The sequence below is a fragment of the Heterodontus francisci genome, chromosome 9 (genome assembly GCF_036365525.1).
Source record: "Heterodontus francisci isolate sHetFra1 chromosome 9, sHetFra1.hap1, whole genome shotgun sequence".
In the NCBI taxonomy this organism is placed as follows: Eukaryota; Metazoa; Chordata; class Chondrichthyes; order Heterodontiformes; family Heterodontidae; genus Heterodontus; species Heterodontus francisci.
In genome coordinates, this window is record NC_090379.1 from 644,679 (window position 1) to 663,033 (window position 18,355).

Here is an 18,355-nt window from a genome sequence, read left to right on the forward strand (position 1 = left end):
ATATATTGTGAATAGCTGGGGTCCTAGCACCGATCCCTGCAGTACCCCATTAGTCACTGCCTGCCATTCTGAAAAAGACCCATTTATCCCTACTCTTTGTTTCCTGTCCGCCAACCAATTTTCTATCCATCGCAGTACACTACCCCCAATCCCATGCGCTTTAATTTTACATGCTAATCTCTTATGTGGGACTTTGTCGAAAGCCTTCTGAAAGTCCAAATAAACCACATCCATTGGCTCCCCCTCATCAACTCTACTAGTTACATCCTCGAAGAATTCTAGTAGATTTGTCAAGCATGATTTCCCTTTCGTAAATCCATGCAGACTCTGCCCGATTCCACCATTGTTCTCTAAGTGTTCTGCCATAAAATCTTTGATAATGGACTCTAGAATTTTCCCCACTACCGACGTCAGGCTGACTGGTCTATAATTCCCAGCTTTCTCTCTACCTCCCTTTTTAAATAGTGGGGTTACATTAGCTACCCTCCAATCTGTAGGAACTGTTCCAGAGTCTATAGAATCTTGGAAGATGACCACTATTTCTAGGGCCACTTCCTTAAGTACTCTGGGATGCATACCATCAGGCCCTAGGGACTAATCGGCCTTCAATCCCATCAACTTCCCCGACACCATTTCTCTACTAATAATGATTTCTTTCAGTTCCTCTCTCTCACTAAACCCTGTGTTCCCCAACATTTCTGGTATGATATTTGTGTCCTCCTTTGTGAAGCCAGAACCAAAGTATGCATTTAGTTGGTCAGCCATTTCTTTACTCCCCATAATAAATTCCCCTGTTTCTGACTGTAAGGGACCTACATTTGTCTTCACCAATCTTTTTCTCTTCACATACCTATAGAAACTTTTACAGTCAGGTTTTATGCTCCCCGCAAGCTTGCTCTCGTACTCTATTTTCCCCTTCTTAATCAATCCTTTGGTCCTCCTTTGCTGAATTCTAAACTGCTCCCAATCTTTGTTTTTCCTGGCAAATTTATATGCCTCTTCCTTGGATCTAATGTTATCACTAATTTCCCTTGTAAGCCATGGTTTGGCTTCCTTTCCCGTTTTACTTTTGTGCCAGACAGGGATAAACAATTGTTGCAGTTCATACATGCGCTCTTTAAATGTTTGCCATTGCCTATCCATCGTCATCCCTTTAAGTAACGTTTCTCAATCTGTCATGGCCAACTCGCACCTCATATCTTCGTAGTTTCCTTCACTAAGATTCAGGACCCTTGTCTCAGAATCAACTACGTCACTCTCCATCTTGATGAAGAATTCTATCAAATTATGGTCACTCCTCCCCAAGGGGTCTCGCACCACTAGATTGTCAATTATTCCTCTCTTATTACACAATACCCAATCGAGGATGGCCTGTTCTCCAGTTGGTTCCTCAACGTATTGGTCCAGAAAACCATCCCATATGCACTCCAAAAATTCCTCCTCTGCGGTATTGTGACTAATTTGATTTGCCCAATCTATATGAAGATTAAACTCAGCCAGAATTACAGATGTTCCTTTATTGCATGCATCTCTAATTTCCTGTTTAATGCCATTCCCAACATCACCACTACAGTTTGGGGGTCTATATACAACCCCCACTAACGTTTTTTGCCCCTTAATGTTTCTCAGCTCTACCCATATAGATTCCACATCGTCAGAGCTAATATCTTTCCTCACTATTGCGTTAATTTCCTCTTCAACCAGCAATGCAACTCCACCGCCTTTTGCTTTTTGTCTGTCCTTCCTAAATACTGAACATCCCTTGATGTTCATTTCCCATCCCTGGTCACCCTGCAGCCATGTCTCCGTAATCCCGACTGTATCATACTCGTTTACATCTATTTGCGCGATTAATTCATCCACTTTATTGCGAATGCTCCACGCGTTCGGGCACAAAGCCTTAAGGCTTGTCGTTTTAACATTACTTGTCCCCTTCCCACTATTTTTCACTGTGGCCCTGTTTGATTCTGGCCCTTGATTTCTCTGCCTATCACTTTTCTTATTCCCCTTCACTTACATCCCTTCTAATATAAGGGAAGTTGAAATCCCCGACTATTATTACCCTGTTATTTTTGCCCCTCTGCGATTTGCCTACATATCTGCTCCTCTATCTCTCCCTGACTGTTTGGAGGCCTGTAGTACACTCCCAGCCAAGTGATTGCCCCCTTTTTGTTTTTAAGTTCTACCCATATGGCCTCATTGGAGGAACCTTCTGGGATATCATCCCTCCTTACTGCAGTAATTGATTCCTTAATCAACAGTGCGATGCCACCTCCTCTTTTACCCCCTCCCCTACCATGTCTGAAGATTCTATACCCTGGGATATTAAGCTGCCCCTCCCTCAACCATGTCTCAGTGATAGCAATAATATCATATTCCCATGTGTTAATCAACGTCCTCAATTCATCTGCCTTACTAGTAAGACTCCTTTCATTAAAATAGATACAATCCAGTCTTGCATTATTTGCCTGAGCCTTAACAGGTCTACATTTACTCGGTCCTCTGGACTGACTTAGCTTCACATTTATATTTGATTGTACAACACCCCCTACTGTGCTTCCACTCTGTATCCCATCCCCCTGCCACATTAGTTTAGACCCCCCCCCACAATTTAAAGTGGAGACAGTTTGGGTACAGCGGAGGTACATTCCCATGAGAAGAACAGGCAGGGCAAACAAAGTCACAGCTCCCTGGATGACGACAGAGACAGTAAGATGAAGCAGAAAAAGAATGCAGATGGCAGATGTCAAATTGATAATATAAGTGAGAACCAAGCTGAATATAGAAAGTTCAGAGGGGAAGTGAAAAGATAAGAGAAGCCAAGACACGGTATCAGAAGAGGCTGGCAGCTAACATAAAAGGGAATCCGAAAGTCTCCTATATGCATATGAAGAGCAAAACGGTGGTAAAAGGAGGGATGCGGCCAAATAAGGACCAAAAAGGGGATTCACACATGGAGGCAGAGGGCATGGCTGAGGTACTAAATGAGTACTCTGCATTTGCCTTTACCAAGGAACATGCTGCTGTTGAAGTTATAGTGAAAGAGGAGGTAGTCAAGACACTGGAGGGCTCAAATTTGATAGAGGTGGTATTGGAAAGGCCGGCTGTACCGAAAGTTGATAAGTCACCAGGACTAGAGGAAATGCATACAAGGATACTGAATGAATTAAGGGTAGAAATTCCACAGGCATTGGCCATAATCTTCCAATCCTCCTAACACAGGGTTGGTGCCAGAAGACTGGAAAATTGCAAATGTTACACTCTTGTTCAGAAAAGGGTGCATAGATAAGCTTAGCAACTACAGGCCAGTCAGTTTAACCTCATTAGTGGGAAAGCTTTTAGAACTGATAATCCAGAACAAAATTAACTGTAACTTGGACCAACATGGATTAATTAAAGAAAGCCAGCATGCATTTATTCAAGGCAAATCATTTTAAATAACTTGAGTTTTTAATAACAGAGAGGGTTGACGAGGGTAATGTGGTTTTTGTGTTGTATATGGTGTTTGATAAAGTGCCACATAATAGGCTTCCCAGCAAGGTTGAAGCCCATGGAATAAAAGGGACAATGGCAGCTTGGATATTAAATTTTCCATTTTGGATCCTGGTGAGGCCGATAGTTCCTCAGGGGAGTGCAGCCAGAACAAAGTCCGTGGCACCACAGGGCTCAGCTACACAGAAGTGGGAGAAAGAAGAGTGGAAGAACAATAGTGATAGGGATTCGATAGTCAAGGATTAGACAGGCGTTTCTGCAGCAGTAAACGTGACTCCAGGATGGTGTATTACCTCCCTGGTGCCAGGGTCAAGGATGTCACGGCACGGTTGAAGGACAATCTTCTGGGGGAGGGTGAACAGCCAGAGGTTGTGATCCACATTGGAACCAATGACATAGGATGAGGTCCTGAAAGCAGATTTTAGGGAGTTAGGTAGGAAATTAAAAAGCAGGACCTCAAGAGCAGTAATCTCAGGACTACTCCCAGTGCCACGTGCTAATGAGCATAGGAATAGGAGGACTGATCACGTGGCTGGAGAATTGGTGCAGGAGGGAGGGCATCAGACATCTGAAACGTCGGGACTGGTTCTTGGGCAGGTGGGACCTGTACAAGATGGATGGGCTACACCTTAACAGGTGTAGATTTGCTAGTGCTATTGGGGAGGGTTTAAGGTAGCTTGTCAGGGGGATGGGAACCTGAAGGGTAGCTCAAATTGGAAGGAAATAAAGTTGATCACAGGAGGTAGAAAAGTAGCAAGCGAGATTAGAAGGTAGGCGAAACAAAGGCGAGCATCAACCAGGCTTCGAATGCAGAATGTCAAGACGACAAGGTTAAGGGCACTCAACCTGAATGCGCACAGAATTTTCAACAAGGCAGATGACTGAAAGGCACAAATAGAGGTAAATGGGTCTGATCTAACTGCCATTACAGAAACGTGGCTACAAGGTGACCAAGACTGAGAACTGAATATTCAAGGATATTCGACATTTAGGAAGGACAGGCAAAATGGAAAAGGAGGTGGTGTTGCACTGATAATAAGGGATATTATCAATACATTAGTAAGGGCGGATCTCAGATCGGATGAACAAAAAGGGAATCTATTTGGGTGAAGCTAAGAAACAGCAAGGGGCAGCAAACATTGCTGCGAGTTGTTTATAGGCCACCAAACAGTTGTGGTAGTCAGGGGCATGGTATTCATCAGAAGATTAGAGAAGCATGTAGCATGGGTAATACAGTAATCATGGGTAACTTCAATCTGCATATAGACTGTGTAAATCTAATGAGCACTAATGCTGTGGAGGATGTGTTTCTGGAGTGTGTTAGGGATGGTTTTCTAAAGCAGTATGTTGAGGAACTGACCAGAGAACAGGCTATTTTAGATCTAGTGTTATGTAATGAGAAAGGGCTAATTAATAATCTTGTTGTAAAGGAACCTTTAGGGATGAGTGACCATAATATGATTGAATTTTACATTATGTTTGAAAGCGAGGTAATTCAATCTGAAGCCAGGGTGTTAAATTTGAACAAAGGAAATTATGAAGGTACGAGGGGCAAGCTGCTGAGGTGGATTGGGAAAATACATTCAAAACTATGACAGTGCATAGACAATGAACAATCTTCAAAAAAATTATTACATAGTTTACAGTAACTTTACATTCCTTCAAGGCATAAAAACCCCAAAAGTACAGGCAGGCAAACACGGCTAGCAAAGGAAGTTAAGGATTGTATAAGATGAAAAGAAAAGGTCTATAAAGTTGCCAAAAATAGTAGTAAACCGTAGGATGTTACTAACAGAATTGATAAAGAGGAGTTGGTGGACGTAGTTTACTTGGATTTTCAGAAGGCTTTTGATAAAGACCCCCACAGGAGGTTGGTTAGCAAAATTAAAGCACATGGGATATGAGGTAATATACTGGCATGGATTAAGGATTGGTTAACAGGTAGAAACAGAGAGTAGGAATAAACAGGTCATTCTCACGTTGGCAGGCTGTGATTAGTGGGGTAATGCAAGGATCAGTGCTTGGGCCCCAGCTGTTCACAATATATATTAATGATTTGGATGTGGGAACCAAATGTAATATTTCCAAGTTCACGGATGAGACAAAACTAGGTGGGAATGTGTGTTGTGAGGAAGATGCAAAGTGGCTTCAAGGCAATTTGGACAGATTTAGTGTTAGTGAGTAGGCAAGAATGTGGCAGAGGGAATATAATGTGGAAAAATGTGATGTTATCGACTTCAGTAGGAGAAACAGATCTGCAGAGTATTTCTTAAATGGTAAGAGATTAGAAAGTGTGGATGTACAAAGGGATCCAGGTGTCCTCGTCAATAAGTCACTGAAAGCTAACATGCAGGTGCAGCAAGCAATTAGGAAGGCTAATGGTATGTTAGCCTTTATCGTAAGAGGATTTGAATACAGGACTAGTGAAATCTTGCTTCAATTGTATAGAACCTTGGTTCGACCGCACCTGGAGTACTGTGTGCAGTTTTGGTCCCCTTACTTTAGGGAGGATATTATTGCCAGAGAGGGAGTGCAACCACGGTTCACCAGACTTATTCCCGGGATGGCGGGACTGTTATATGAAGAGAGATTGGGGAAACTGGGCCTGTATTCTCCAGAGTTTCTAAGAATGAGAGGTGATCTCATTAAAACTGACAAAATACTTAAAGGGATAGACAGGGTAGATATAGGTAAGATGTTTCCCCTGGTTGGGGAGTCCAGAACCAGGGGACACAATTTCACCAAAATAGCAGGGAAGCCACTTAGGACCGAGATGAGGAGAAATTTCTTTACACAGAGGGTTGTGAATCTTTGGAATTCTCTAACCCAGAGGGCTGTGGTAGCTCAGTCATTGAGTATGTTTAAAGCATAGATTGACAGATTTCTAAATACCAATGACATAAAATGATATGGGGATCCTTCTTTGGCCTCCTTATCTCGAGAGACAATGGATACGCGCCTGGAGGTGGTCAGTGGTTTGTGAAGCAGCGTCTGGAGTGGCTATAAAGGCCAATTCTAGAATGACAGGCTCTTCCACAGGTGCTGCAGAGAAATTTGTTTGTCGGGGCTGTTGCACAGTTGGCTCTCCCCTTGCGCCTCTGTCTTTTTTCCTGCCAACTACTAAGTCTCTTCGACTCGCCACATTTTAGCCCCGCCTTTATGGCTGCCCGCCAGCTCTGGTGAACGCTGGCAACTGACTCCCACGACTTGTGATCAATGTCACAGGATTTCATGTCGCGTTTGCAGACGTCTTTAAAGCAGGGACATGGACGGCCGGTGGGTCTGATACCAGTGGCGAGCTCGCTGTACAATGTGTCTTTGGAGCTCCTGCCATCTTCCATGCGGCTCACATGGCCAAGCCATCTCAAGCGCCGCTGACTCAACAGTGTGTACAAGCTGGGGATGTTGGCCGCCTCGAGGACTTCTGTGTTGGAGATACAGTCCTGCCACCTGATGCCAAGGATTCTCCGGAGGCAGCGAAGATGGAATGAATTGAGACGTCGCTCTTGGCTGACATACATTGTCCAGGCCTCGCTGCCGTAGAGCAAGGAACTGAGGACACAGGCCTGATACACTCGGACTTTTGTGTTCCGTGTCAGTGCGCCATTTTCCCACACTCTCTTGGCCAGTCTGGACATAGCAGTGGAAGCCTTTCCCATGCGCTTGTTGATTTCTGCATCTAGAGACAGGTTACTGCTAATAGTTGAGCCTAGGTAGGTGAACTCTTGAACCACTTCCAGAGCGTGGTCGCCAATATTGATGGATGGAGCATTTCTGACGTCCTGCCCCATGATGTTCGTTTTCTTCAGGCTGATGGTTAGGCCAAATTCATAGCAGGCAGCCGCAATCCTGTCGATGAGACTCTGCAGGCACTCTTCAGTGTGAGATGTTAAAGCAGCATTGTCAGCAAAGAGGAGTTCCCTGATGAGGACTTTCTGTACTTTGGACTTCGCTCTTAGACGGGCAAGGTTGAACAACCTGCCCCCTGATCTTGTGTGGAGGAAAATTCCTTCTTCAGAGGACTTGAACGCATGTGAAATCAGTAGGGAGAAGAAAATCCCAAAAAGTGTGGGTGCGAGAACACAGCCCTGTTTCACGCCACTCAGGATAGGAAAGGAGTCTGATGAGGAGCCACCATGTTAAATTGTGCCTTTCATATTGTCATGGAATGAGGTGATGATACTTAGTAGCTTTGGTGGGCATCCAATCTTTTCTAGTAGTCTGAAGAGACCACGTCTGCCGACGAGGTCAAAGGCTTTGGTGAGATCAATGAAAGCAATGTAGAGGGGCATCTGTTGTTCACGGCATTTCTCCTGTATCTGACGAAGGGAGAACAGCATGTCAACGGTCGATCTCTCTGCACGAAAGCCACACTGTGCCTCAGGGTAGACACGCTCGGCCAGCTTCTGGAGCCTGTTCAGAGCGACTCAAGCAAAGACTTTCCCCAGTATGCTGAGCAGGGAGATTCCACGGTAGTTGTTGCAGTCACCGCGGTCACCTTTGTTTTTATAGAGGGTGATGATATTGGCATCGCGCATGTCCTAGGGTACTGCTCCCTCGTCCCAGCACAGGCATAGCAGTTCATGTAGTGCTGAGAGTATAGCAGGCTTGGCAGTCTTGATTATTTCAGAGGTAACGCTGTCCTTCCCAGGGGCTTTTCCGCTGGCTAGAGAATCAATGGCATCACTGAGTTCCGATTTGGTTGGCTGTATGTCAAGCTCAACCATCACTGGTAGAGGCAGGGTTGCATTGAGGGCAGTTTCAGTGACAGCATTCTCCCTGCAGTACAGTTCTAGGTAGTGCTCAACCCAGCAGTCCATTTGTTTGTGTTGGTCAGTGATTATGTCCCCTGATTTAGATTTGAGGGGGGCGATCTTCTTGATGGTTGGCCCAAGAGCTCTCCTTCATGCCATCACACATTTTTTTTTTTTTAAAGAGAACATTACAGCGCAGTACAGGCCCTTCGGCCCTCGATGTTGCGCCGACCTGTGAAACCATCTGACCTACACTCTTCCATTTTCATCCATATGTCTATCCAATGACCACTTAAATGCCCTTAAAGTTGGCGAGTCTACTACTGTTGCAGGCAGGGCGTTCCACGCCCCTACTACTCTCTGAGTAAAGAAACTACCTCTCACATCTGTCCTATATCTATCACCCCTCAACTTGAAGCTATGTCCCCTCGTGTTTGCCATCACCATCCGAGGAAAAAGACTCTCACTATCCACCCTATCTAACCCTCTGATTATCTTATATGTCTCTATTAAGTCACCTCTCCTCCTCCTTCTCTCCAACGAAAACAACCTCAAGTTCCTCAGCCTTTCCTCGTAAGACCTTCCCTCCATACCAGGCAACATCCTAGTAAATCTCCTCTGCACCTTTTCCAAAGCTTCCACATCCTTCCGATAATGCGGTGACCAGAACTGCACGCAATACTCCAGGTGCGGTCTCACCAGAGTTTTGTACAGCTGCAGCATGACCTCGTGGCTCCGAAACTCAATCCCCCTACTAATAAAAGCTAACACACCATATGCCTTCTTAACAGCCCTATTAACCTGGGTAGCAACTTTCAGGGATTTATGTACCTGGACACCAAGATCTCTCTGTTCATCTACACTACCAAGAATCTTCCCATTAGCCCAGTACTCTGCATTCCTGTTACTCCTTCCAAAGTGAATCACCTCACACTTTTCCGCATTGAACTCCATTTGCCATCTCTCAGCCCAGCTCTGCAGCCTATCTATGACCCTCTGTACCCTACAACATCCTTCGGCACTATCCACGACTCCACCAACCTTCGTGTCATCCGCAAATTTACTAACCCACCCTTCTGCACCCTCTTCCAGGTCATTTATAAAAATGACAAACAGCAGTGGCCCCAAAACAGATCCTTGCGGTACACCACTAGTAACTAAACTCCAGGATGAACATTTGCCATCAACCACCACCCTCTGTCTTCTTTCAGCTAGCCAATTTCTGATCCAAAGCTCTAAATCACCTTCAACCCCATACTTCCGTATTTTCTGCAATAGCCTACCGTGGGGAACCTTATCAAACGCCTTACTGAAATCCATATACACCACATCCACTGCTTTACCCTCATCCACCTGTTTGGTCACCTTCTCGAAAAACTCAATAAGGTTTGTGAGGCACGACCTACCCTTCACAAAACCGTGCTGACTATCGCTAATGAACTTATTCTTTTCAAGATGATTATAAATCCTGTCTCTTATAACCTTTTCCAACATTTTACCCACAACCGAAGTAAGGCTCACAGGTCTATAATTACCAGGGCTGTCTCTACTCCCCTTCTTGAACAAGGGGACAACATTTGCTATCCTCCAGTCTTCCGGCACTATTTCTGTCGACAATGACGACATAAAGATCAAGGACAAAGGCTCTGCAATCTCCTCCCTGGCTTCCCAGAGAATCCTAGGATAAATCCCATCTGGCCCAGGGGACTTATCTATTTTCACATTTTCCAAAATTGCTAACACCTCCTCCTTGTGAACCTCAATCCCATCTAGCCTAGTAGTCTGAATTCCTCTGATGTTTCCGGTGTCTGAGGCCAGCTGAATATGACTGCATAGGTGTTGCCAGTAGTCGTTTGCGCAGCGCCTGGCTGTTCTTTGTGCAGTGCTTCTGGCTGCTTTAAGTGCTGCGGATGTTAAATCGCTGGGGGCTTTCTTGTAGTTCAACAGTGCAATGCGCTTAGCGGCTATGACAGGTTCCAGCTCTTCATTATGAGATTGAAACCAGTCTGCATTTCTCTTCGCACTTTTGCCGTAGGTGGTCAAAGCTGACTCATAGATGGCCTCAGGGTAGACGATGATATGGGGATAGCATGGGAAAAAAGGCATTGAAGTAAATCATAATCATACTGAATGGCGGGGCAGGCTGAATGGCCTACTCCTGTTCCTAAATTGGCTGAGTGACAGGAAACAGAGTAGTGGTGAATGGTTGTTTTTCCGACTGGAGGAAGGTATACATTGGGGTTCCCCAGGGATTAGTACTCAGGCCATTGCTTTTTTTAAATTATATTAATGACCTAGACTTGGGAATGCAGGGCACGGTAACTAATTTTCAAATAACATTACTTGGAAGTACTGTGAACTGTGAGGAGGATAATGATGGTCTTCAACAGGACATAGACAGGCTGGTGGGATGGGCAGACACATGGTAGGTGAAATTTAATGCAGAAAAGCATGAAGTGATATATTTGGTCGGAAGAATGAAGAGAGGCAATATAAAATAAAGGATACATTTCGAAAGAGGAGCAAAGGGACCTGGGGGTATAAGTGCATAAAACATTGAAGGTGCCAGGGCAGTTTAAGAAAGTGGTTAAAAAGTCATACGGGATCCTGGGCATTATAAATTGTGGGATAGATTACAAAAGCAAGGATGTTTTTTTTTTTTAAAAAGAGATACAGCACTGAAACAGGCCCTTCGGCCCACCGAGTCTGTGCCGACCATCAACCACCCATTTATACTAATCCTACACTAATCCCATATTCCTACCACATCCCCACCTGTCCCTATATTTCCCTACCACCTACCTATACTAGGGGTAATGTATAATGGCCAATTTACCTATCAACCTGCAAGTCTTTGGCATGTGGGAGGAAACCGGAGCACCCGGATGAAACCCACGCAGACACAGGGAGAACTTGCAAACTCCACACAGGCAGTACCCAGAATTGAACCCGGGTCGCTGGAGCTGTGAGGCTGCGGTGCTAACCACTGCGCCACTGTGCCACCCACTATCTGAATTATCTGAAGAGAAAAAATTTGCAGGACGACAGGAAAAACGGTGGGTCAATGGGACCAGCTGAGTTGCTCTCGCAGAGAGCCAGCAAGGACATGATGGGCTGAATGGCCTCCTTCTTTGTTACAGTCATTCTCTGATTTCATTTCTAACTTACCAGACATTTATGCCATGCAGTTTCCAAATCAGTCTCATCCAGAGGTTGCAGATCCAGGCTCTGTAACCTGTCCTGTAATTCAGTAACTTCTCTCTCCAGCTGCTCAGCCCTGGAACGGTAGTCAAGCATGGAACGGAGTCCAAGCTCCAGTGGCCCCTGATCCTGCTGACACTTCAGTCTGAGATTATCCCAGTCTCTTCTCAGCTCCTCCAGGTCTCTTGCGATGCGCTCAGCACCCATGGGAGAAGTGTTGTTTATTACAGTCTTGGCCTGAGCCTGCAAATTATCCAGCTCTCCTTCCTTGCTGCTGACTGTATCGTTCAGCTCCTGCAAATGGAGAATGAAGCTTAGTCCAGGTTAATCAAAGTACCTGAAGAACTGTCAGCGTTTGGAGACTGCAGCTCTTGACTTTTCACTCACAAAGCAGGAACATAGGAACAGTTGGCCATTTAGCCCCTCAATCCTGTAACATCATTCAATAGGATCATGGCTGACCTGTGACCTAACTCCATATACATCCCCCCACCTTTGTCCCATATACCTCAACACCTTTGGCTAACAAAAATCTATCAATAGCAAATTTAAAATTAACTACTGATCTAGCACCAATTCCCATTTGCAGAAAAGAGTTCCAAACTTCCATTTTTGTCTGTAGAAGTGTTTCTTAATTTCAATCCTGAAAGATCTGGCTCTAATTTTTAGTCTATCCCTTGTCCTGGACTCCCTAACCAGCAGAAATAATTGTTCTCTATCTACTCTACCTGTTACACTTGTTATCTTGGTAACTTTGGTCAAATCGCCCTTAACCTTCTAAATTTCAGGGAATATAACCCTAGTTTGTGCAATATCTTCTCGTAGCTTCATCCCTGGAGTCCAGGTATCATTGTAGTAAATCTACGCTGCACTCCCTCTAAAGCCAATATATCCTTTCTATGGTGTGGTGCACATAACTGTTCAAAGTAACTCCATGTGTGATCTAACCAGAGCTTTGTATAGCTGAAGCATGACTTTTACCCCTTTGTATTCTAGTCCTCAAGATATAAAATCAAGAATTCCTTTAGCCTTTTTGATTATTTTCTGTACCTGTACATGACATTTTAATGATCCATATACCTGGACTCCCAAGTTTCTCTGGACCTCCACTGTTTCAAGCTTTTCACCATTTAGAAATTACTCTGTTCTATCCCCTTTTTTCTTAGGTTCAAAGTTGAACAGTTGAAGTCCCAACACAGATCCTTGAGAGACACCACTAGTCACCTTCTGCCAATTAGAATACTTGCCCATTATCTCCAGTCTCTGTCTCCTTCCACTCAGCCAATTTCCTTACCAGGTCAATAATGTGCCTTCAAATCCATGAAGGTAGCTGAAATGTCAGCTGTGGCTTAGTGGGTAGCACTCTTGCCTCTCAGTCACCTGGTTGTGGGTTTAAGTCCCATTCCAGGACTCGAGCACAAATGAAAAACACTGAGGGAATGCTGCACTGTCAGAGGTGCCATCTTTCAGATGGGAAGTTAAACTGAGGTCCCATCTGCTTTCTTATGGGGACATAAACGATCCCATGGCACTATTTCAAAGAGCAGAGGAGTTAACCCTGATGTCCTGGTCAATATTTATCCTTCAATCAACATCACAAAAACAGATTATCTAGTTATCACATTGTTGTGTGTGGAAGCTTGCTCTGCACAAATTGGCTGCCACATTCCCAGCAGGGGAATGGGAACCCAAATTGTAGTGCCAGTGTACAGGATGTTGAGAGCAGTGAGGTCAGGGATATGGTTACAAGGAAGCAAGAGGGCACTGGCAAGCAAGAACCTGGTTTAAAGTGTGTCTATTTCAACGCCAGGAGCATCCGGAATAAGGTGGGTGAGCTTGCAGCATGGGTTGGTACCTGGGATCTCGATGGAGTGGCCATTTCGGAGACATGGGTAGAGCAGGGGCAGGAATGGATGTTGCAGATTCCGGGATTTAGATGTTTCAGTAAGAACAGAGAAGATGGTAAAAGAGGGGGGGGTGTGGCATTGTTAATCAAGGAGAGTATTACAGCGACAGAAAGGACGTTTGAGGACTCGTCTACTGAGGTAGTATGGGCTGAGGTTAGAAACAGGAGAGGTGAGGTTACCCTGTTGGGAGTCTTTTATAGACCTCCGAATAGTTCCAGAGATGTAGAGGAAAGGATAGCGAAGATGATTCTCGACAGGGGTGAGAGTAACAGGGTAGTTGTTATGGGGGACTTTAACTTTCCAAATATCGACTGGAAATACTATAGTTCGAGTACTTTAGATGGGTCAGTTTTTGTCCAGTGTGTGCAGGAGGGTTTTCTGACACAGTATGTAGACAGGCCAACCAGGGGCGATGCCACATTGGATTTGGTACTGGGAAATGAACCCGGCCAGGTGTTAGATTTAGATGTAGGTGAGCACTTTGGTGACAGTGATCACAATTCGGTTAGGTTTACCTTAGCGATGGGCAGGGACAGGTATATACCGCAGGGCAAGAATTATAACTGGGGGAAAGGAAATTATGATGCGATTAGGCAAGATTTAGGATGCGTAGGATGGGGAAGGAAACTGCAGGGGATGGGAACAATCGAAATGTGGAGCTTATTCAAGGAGCAGCTACTGCGTGTCCTTGATAAGTATGTACCTGTGAGGCAGGGAGGAAGTTGTCGTGCGAGGGAGCCGTGGTTTACCAAAGAAGTTGAAGCGCTTGTCAAGAGGAAGAAGAAGGCTTATGTTAGGATGAGACGTGAAGGCTCAGTTAGGGCGCTTGAGAGCTACAAGCTAGCCAGGAAGGATCTAAAGGGAGAGCTAAGAAGAGCAAGGAGAGGACACGAGAAGTCATTGGTGGATCGGATCAGGGAAAACCCTAAGGCTTTCTATAGGTATATCAGGAATAAAAGAATGACTAGAGTTAGATTAGGGCCAATCAAGGATAGTAGTGGGAAGTTGTGTGTGGAATCAGAGGAGATAGGGGAAGTGTTAAATGAATATTTTGCGTCAGTATTTACAGTAGAGAAAGAAAATGTTGTTGAGAATACTGAGATTCAGGCTACGAGGCTAGATGGGATTGAGGTTCACAAGGAGGAGGTGTTAGCAATTTTGGAAAGTGTGAAAATAGATAAGTCCCCTGGGCCAGATGGGATTTATCCTAGGATTCTCTGGGAAGCTAGGGAGGAGATTGCAGAGCCTTTGTCCTTGATCTTTATGTCGTCATTGTCGACAGGAATAGTGCCGGAAGACTGGAGGATTGCAAATGTTGTCCCCTTGTTCAAGAAGGGGAGTAGAGACAGCCCTGGTAATTATAGACCTGTGAGCCTCACTTCGGTTGTGGGTAAAATGTTGGAAAAGGTTATAAGAGACAGGATTTATAATCATCTTGAAAAGAATAAGTACATTAGAGATAGTCAGCACGGTTTTGTGACGGGTAGGTCGTGCCTCACAAACCTTATTGAGTTTTTCGAGAAGGTGACCAAACAGGTGGATGAGGGTAAAGCAGTGGATGTGGTGTATATGGATTTCAGTAAGGCGTTTGATAAGGTTCCCCACGGTAGGCTATTGCAGAAAATACGGAAGTATGGGGTTGAAGGTGATTTAGAGCTTTGGATCAGAAATTGGCTAGCTGAAAGAAGACAGAGGGTGGTGGTTGATGGCAAATGTTCATCCTGGAGTTTAGTTACTAGTGGTGTACCGCAAGGATCTGTTTTGGGGCCATTGCTGTTTGTCATTTTTATAAATGACCTGGAAGAGGGTGTAGAAGGGTGGGTTAGTAAATTTGCAGATGACACTAAGGTCGGTGGAGTTGTGGATAGTGCCGAAGGATGTTGTAGGGTACAGAGAGACATAGATAGGCTGCAGAGCTGGGCTGAGAGATGGCAAATGGAGTTTAATGCGGAAAAGTGTGAGATGATTCACTTTGGAAGGAGTAACAGGAATGCAGAGTACTGGGCTAATGGGAAGATTCTTGTTAGTGTAGATGAGCAGAGAGATCTTGGTGTCCAGGTGCATAAATCCCTGAAGGTTGCTAACCAGGTTAATAGGGCTGTCAAGAAGGCATATGGTGTGTTAGCTTTTATTAGTAGGGGGGTCGAGTTTCGGAGCCACGAGGTCATGCTGCAGCTGTACAAGACTCTGGTGAGACCGCACCTGGAGTATTGCGTGCAGTTCTGGTCACCGCATTATAGAAAGGATGTGGAAGCTATGGAAAGGGTGCAGAGGAGATTTACTAGGATGTTGCCTGGTATGGAGGGAAGGTCTTACGAGGAAAGGCTGAGGGACTTGAGGTTGTTTTCGTTGGAGAGAAGGAGGAGGAGAGGTGACTTAATAGAGACATATAAGATAATCAGAGGGTTAGATAGGGTGGATAGTGAGCGTCTTTTTCCTCGGATGGTGATGGCAAACACGAGGGGACATAGCTTCAAGTTGAGGGGTGATAGATATAGGACAGATGTGAGAGGCAGTTTCTTTACTCAGAGAGTAGTAAGGGCGTGGAATGCCCTGCCTGCAGCAGTAGTAGATTCGCCAACTTTAAGGGCATTTAAGTGGACATTGGATAGACACATGGATGAAAATGGAATAGTGTAGGTCAGATGGTTTCACAGCTCGGCGCAACATCGAGGGCCGAAGGGCTGTAATTACTGCGCTGTAATATTCTAATTCTAATTCCCTACATTGCAACAGTGACTACACATCAAAAAGTAGTACTTCATTGGCTAAAAAGCCCTTTGGGATGTCCTGAGGTCATGATGGACGCTATAGAAGTGCAACTCTTTACTTTCTGGTAGTCTCTTGTGAAGAACTGGAAATCCATATAAATAACATCCATAGACATTCCTCTGTCCACTACTTCAGTCACCTCTTCAAAAAAATTCAATCAGGTTCATCAGGCATGACCTACCCTTTGCAAATCTATGCTCACTCGGATCAGCTTCAACTTTTCAAGGTGTTCAGTCAATCTATCCTTAATTACAGGTTCTAGCAATGTATCAACCACAGATAATCGATGATAATGCCTTGGCTCCCTCTCTCACCTTTCTTAAATAGTGGAGTGACATGCACGAGTGACATGCTGTCCTTACCTGGTCTGGCCTACATGTGACTCCAGACCCACAGCAATATGTTGACTCTTGCGTTCCCTCTGAAATGGCCTAGCAAGCCACTCAGTTCTATCTAACCGCTACAAAGTAAATAAAAAGGAATGAAACCGGATGGACCACCCGGCATCGACCTAGGCACCGGAAAACGACAAAGGCAAACCCAGCCCTGATGACCCTGCAAAGTTCTCCTTACTAACATCTGGGGGCTTGTGCCAAAGTTGGGAGAGCTGTCCCCCAGACTAGTCAAGCAACAGCCTGACATAGTCATACTCACAGAATCAGACCTGACAACGTCCCAGACACTAACATCACTATCCCCGGGTATGTCCAGTCCCACCGGCAGGTCAGACCCAGCAGTTTTGTGTTTCTCCCTTTCAAACACCACAGTGAACTTGATCATATTATAATCATTAATCGATATACATTTTTGCACCGATAATCTATTAACTAAATCTGGCTCAATATTTAGAAATAGTGGATAGTATTTACCAGAGGAAATAACATGATGAATATGACATTAGGGATCAAAAAATATGTAAGTGGGAGGAGATAATTGATAAACAAACCAAACTTAGAGGGGATAAAATCCCTGGTTTGGATGGAATGCATCCCTGCATATTTTAAAAATTTAGGGAGGAGATAGCAGAGGCACTACGGCATATAAACAATCATTAGAAAGGAAATAATACCAGAGGACTGGCAAACATATGTTATTCCTGTACATCATCCTGACTTAGACCTATATCACGTTTCTTCACTGTCGCTAGATCAAAAACATGGAACTCCCTTCCCAACAGCATTGTGGGTATACCTACACCAGATGGACTGCAGCGGTTCAAGAAGGTAGCTCACCGCCACCTTCTCAAGGGCAATTAGGGATAGGCAACAATGCTGGCCTTGTTAGCAACGTCCACATCCCATGAAATAAACAAAAAAAGAGATGGAACAAAAGCAGAGAATTTCAGACCAATTAGATTAACACCGATAACAGGAAAGTATTGAATCCTTACTCAAAAATATAACAAAGGTCTAGAAACTGAAAATAAAACAAAAGGGCCATCAGCATGGGTTTCAAAAGGAAATTTCATGCTTGATCAACCTTTTTGAATTATTTAGCAGTAGGGTATATATGGGTCATGCATTCAATGTAATATATTTGTATTTCCCAAGTCTACTCGTGACTGAGGTGGAGTCATGTGGAGTTGGGGACAAGTAGCAGAATGGATAGCAAGCTGGCTACAAAACAGAAAACAAAAAGGTAGAGACTCAGACTGGCAAAAGGTGGGAAGTGACGTTCCACAAGGATTAGTGCTGGAATTACTGTTGTTTAAATCATTTAGGTAAATTGTGGACTGGGAATCGAAAGTACAATTTCAAAAACCGACACCAAATTGGAAGATGTAGTTAACACAGAGGAGGGGTACAACAAAATCCAGGAAGACACCTGGAACAGCAGCAACATTTAAGAGGCATCTGGACAGGTATTTGAATGAGCAAGGCATAGAGGGATATGGAATTAATGCAGGCAGGTGGGATTAGTATAGATAGGCATTATGGTCGGCATGGACACGGTGGGCCGAAAGGCCTGTTTCTATGCTGTACGACTCTGACTCTATGACCAATAAACTTGCAGAATGGGCATGTAATTAACATCAAAATAGGTAAATGTAAGGTGATACATTTTGTTAGAAAGAATAAGGAGGCCATATACTCCTTAGAAATTAAATATCTAAATGGGATAGAGGAATGAAGGGATGTAAGAGTTCAAATAACCAAAACACTGAAAGCAGTGACACAGGTCAATAAGGCCATTAAAAAAAGCAAACAAAGCACCGGGGCTCCTTTCTGG

The 18,355-nt window shown here is 44.5% G+C and overlaps 1 protein-coding gene across 7 annotated transcripts in view; it reads right to left on the bottom strand.

The window, feature by feature from the left end:
• syne3 (spectrin repeat containing, nuclear envelope family member 3) overlaps positions 1-18,355 on the bottom strand; it is a 227,240-nt gene that overhangs the window by 154,426 nt on the left and 54,459 nt on the right. For all 7 annotated transcript variants that reach the window (XM_068038411.1, XM_068038416.1, XM_068038415.1 and 4 more), the window contains exon 6: positions 11,415-11,741. In XM_068038411.1, the coding sequence (XP_067894512.1) occupies positions 11,415-11,741 (327 nt within the window). The remainder of the gene's footprint in view (positions 1-11,414; positions 11,742-18,355) is intronic.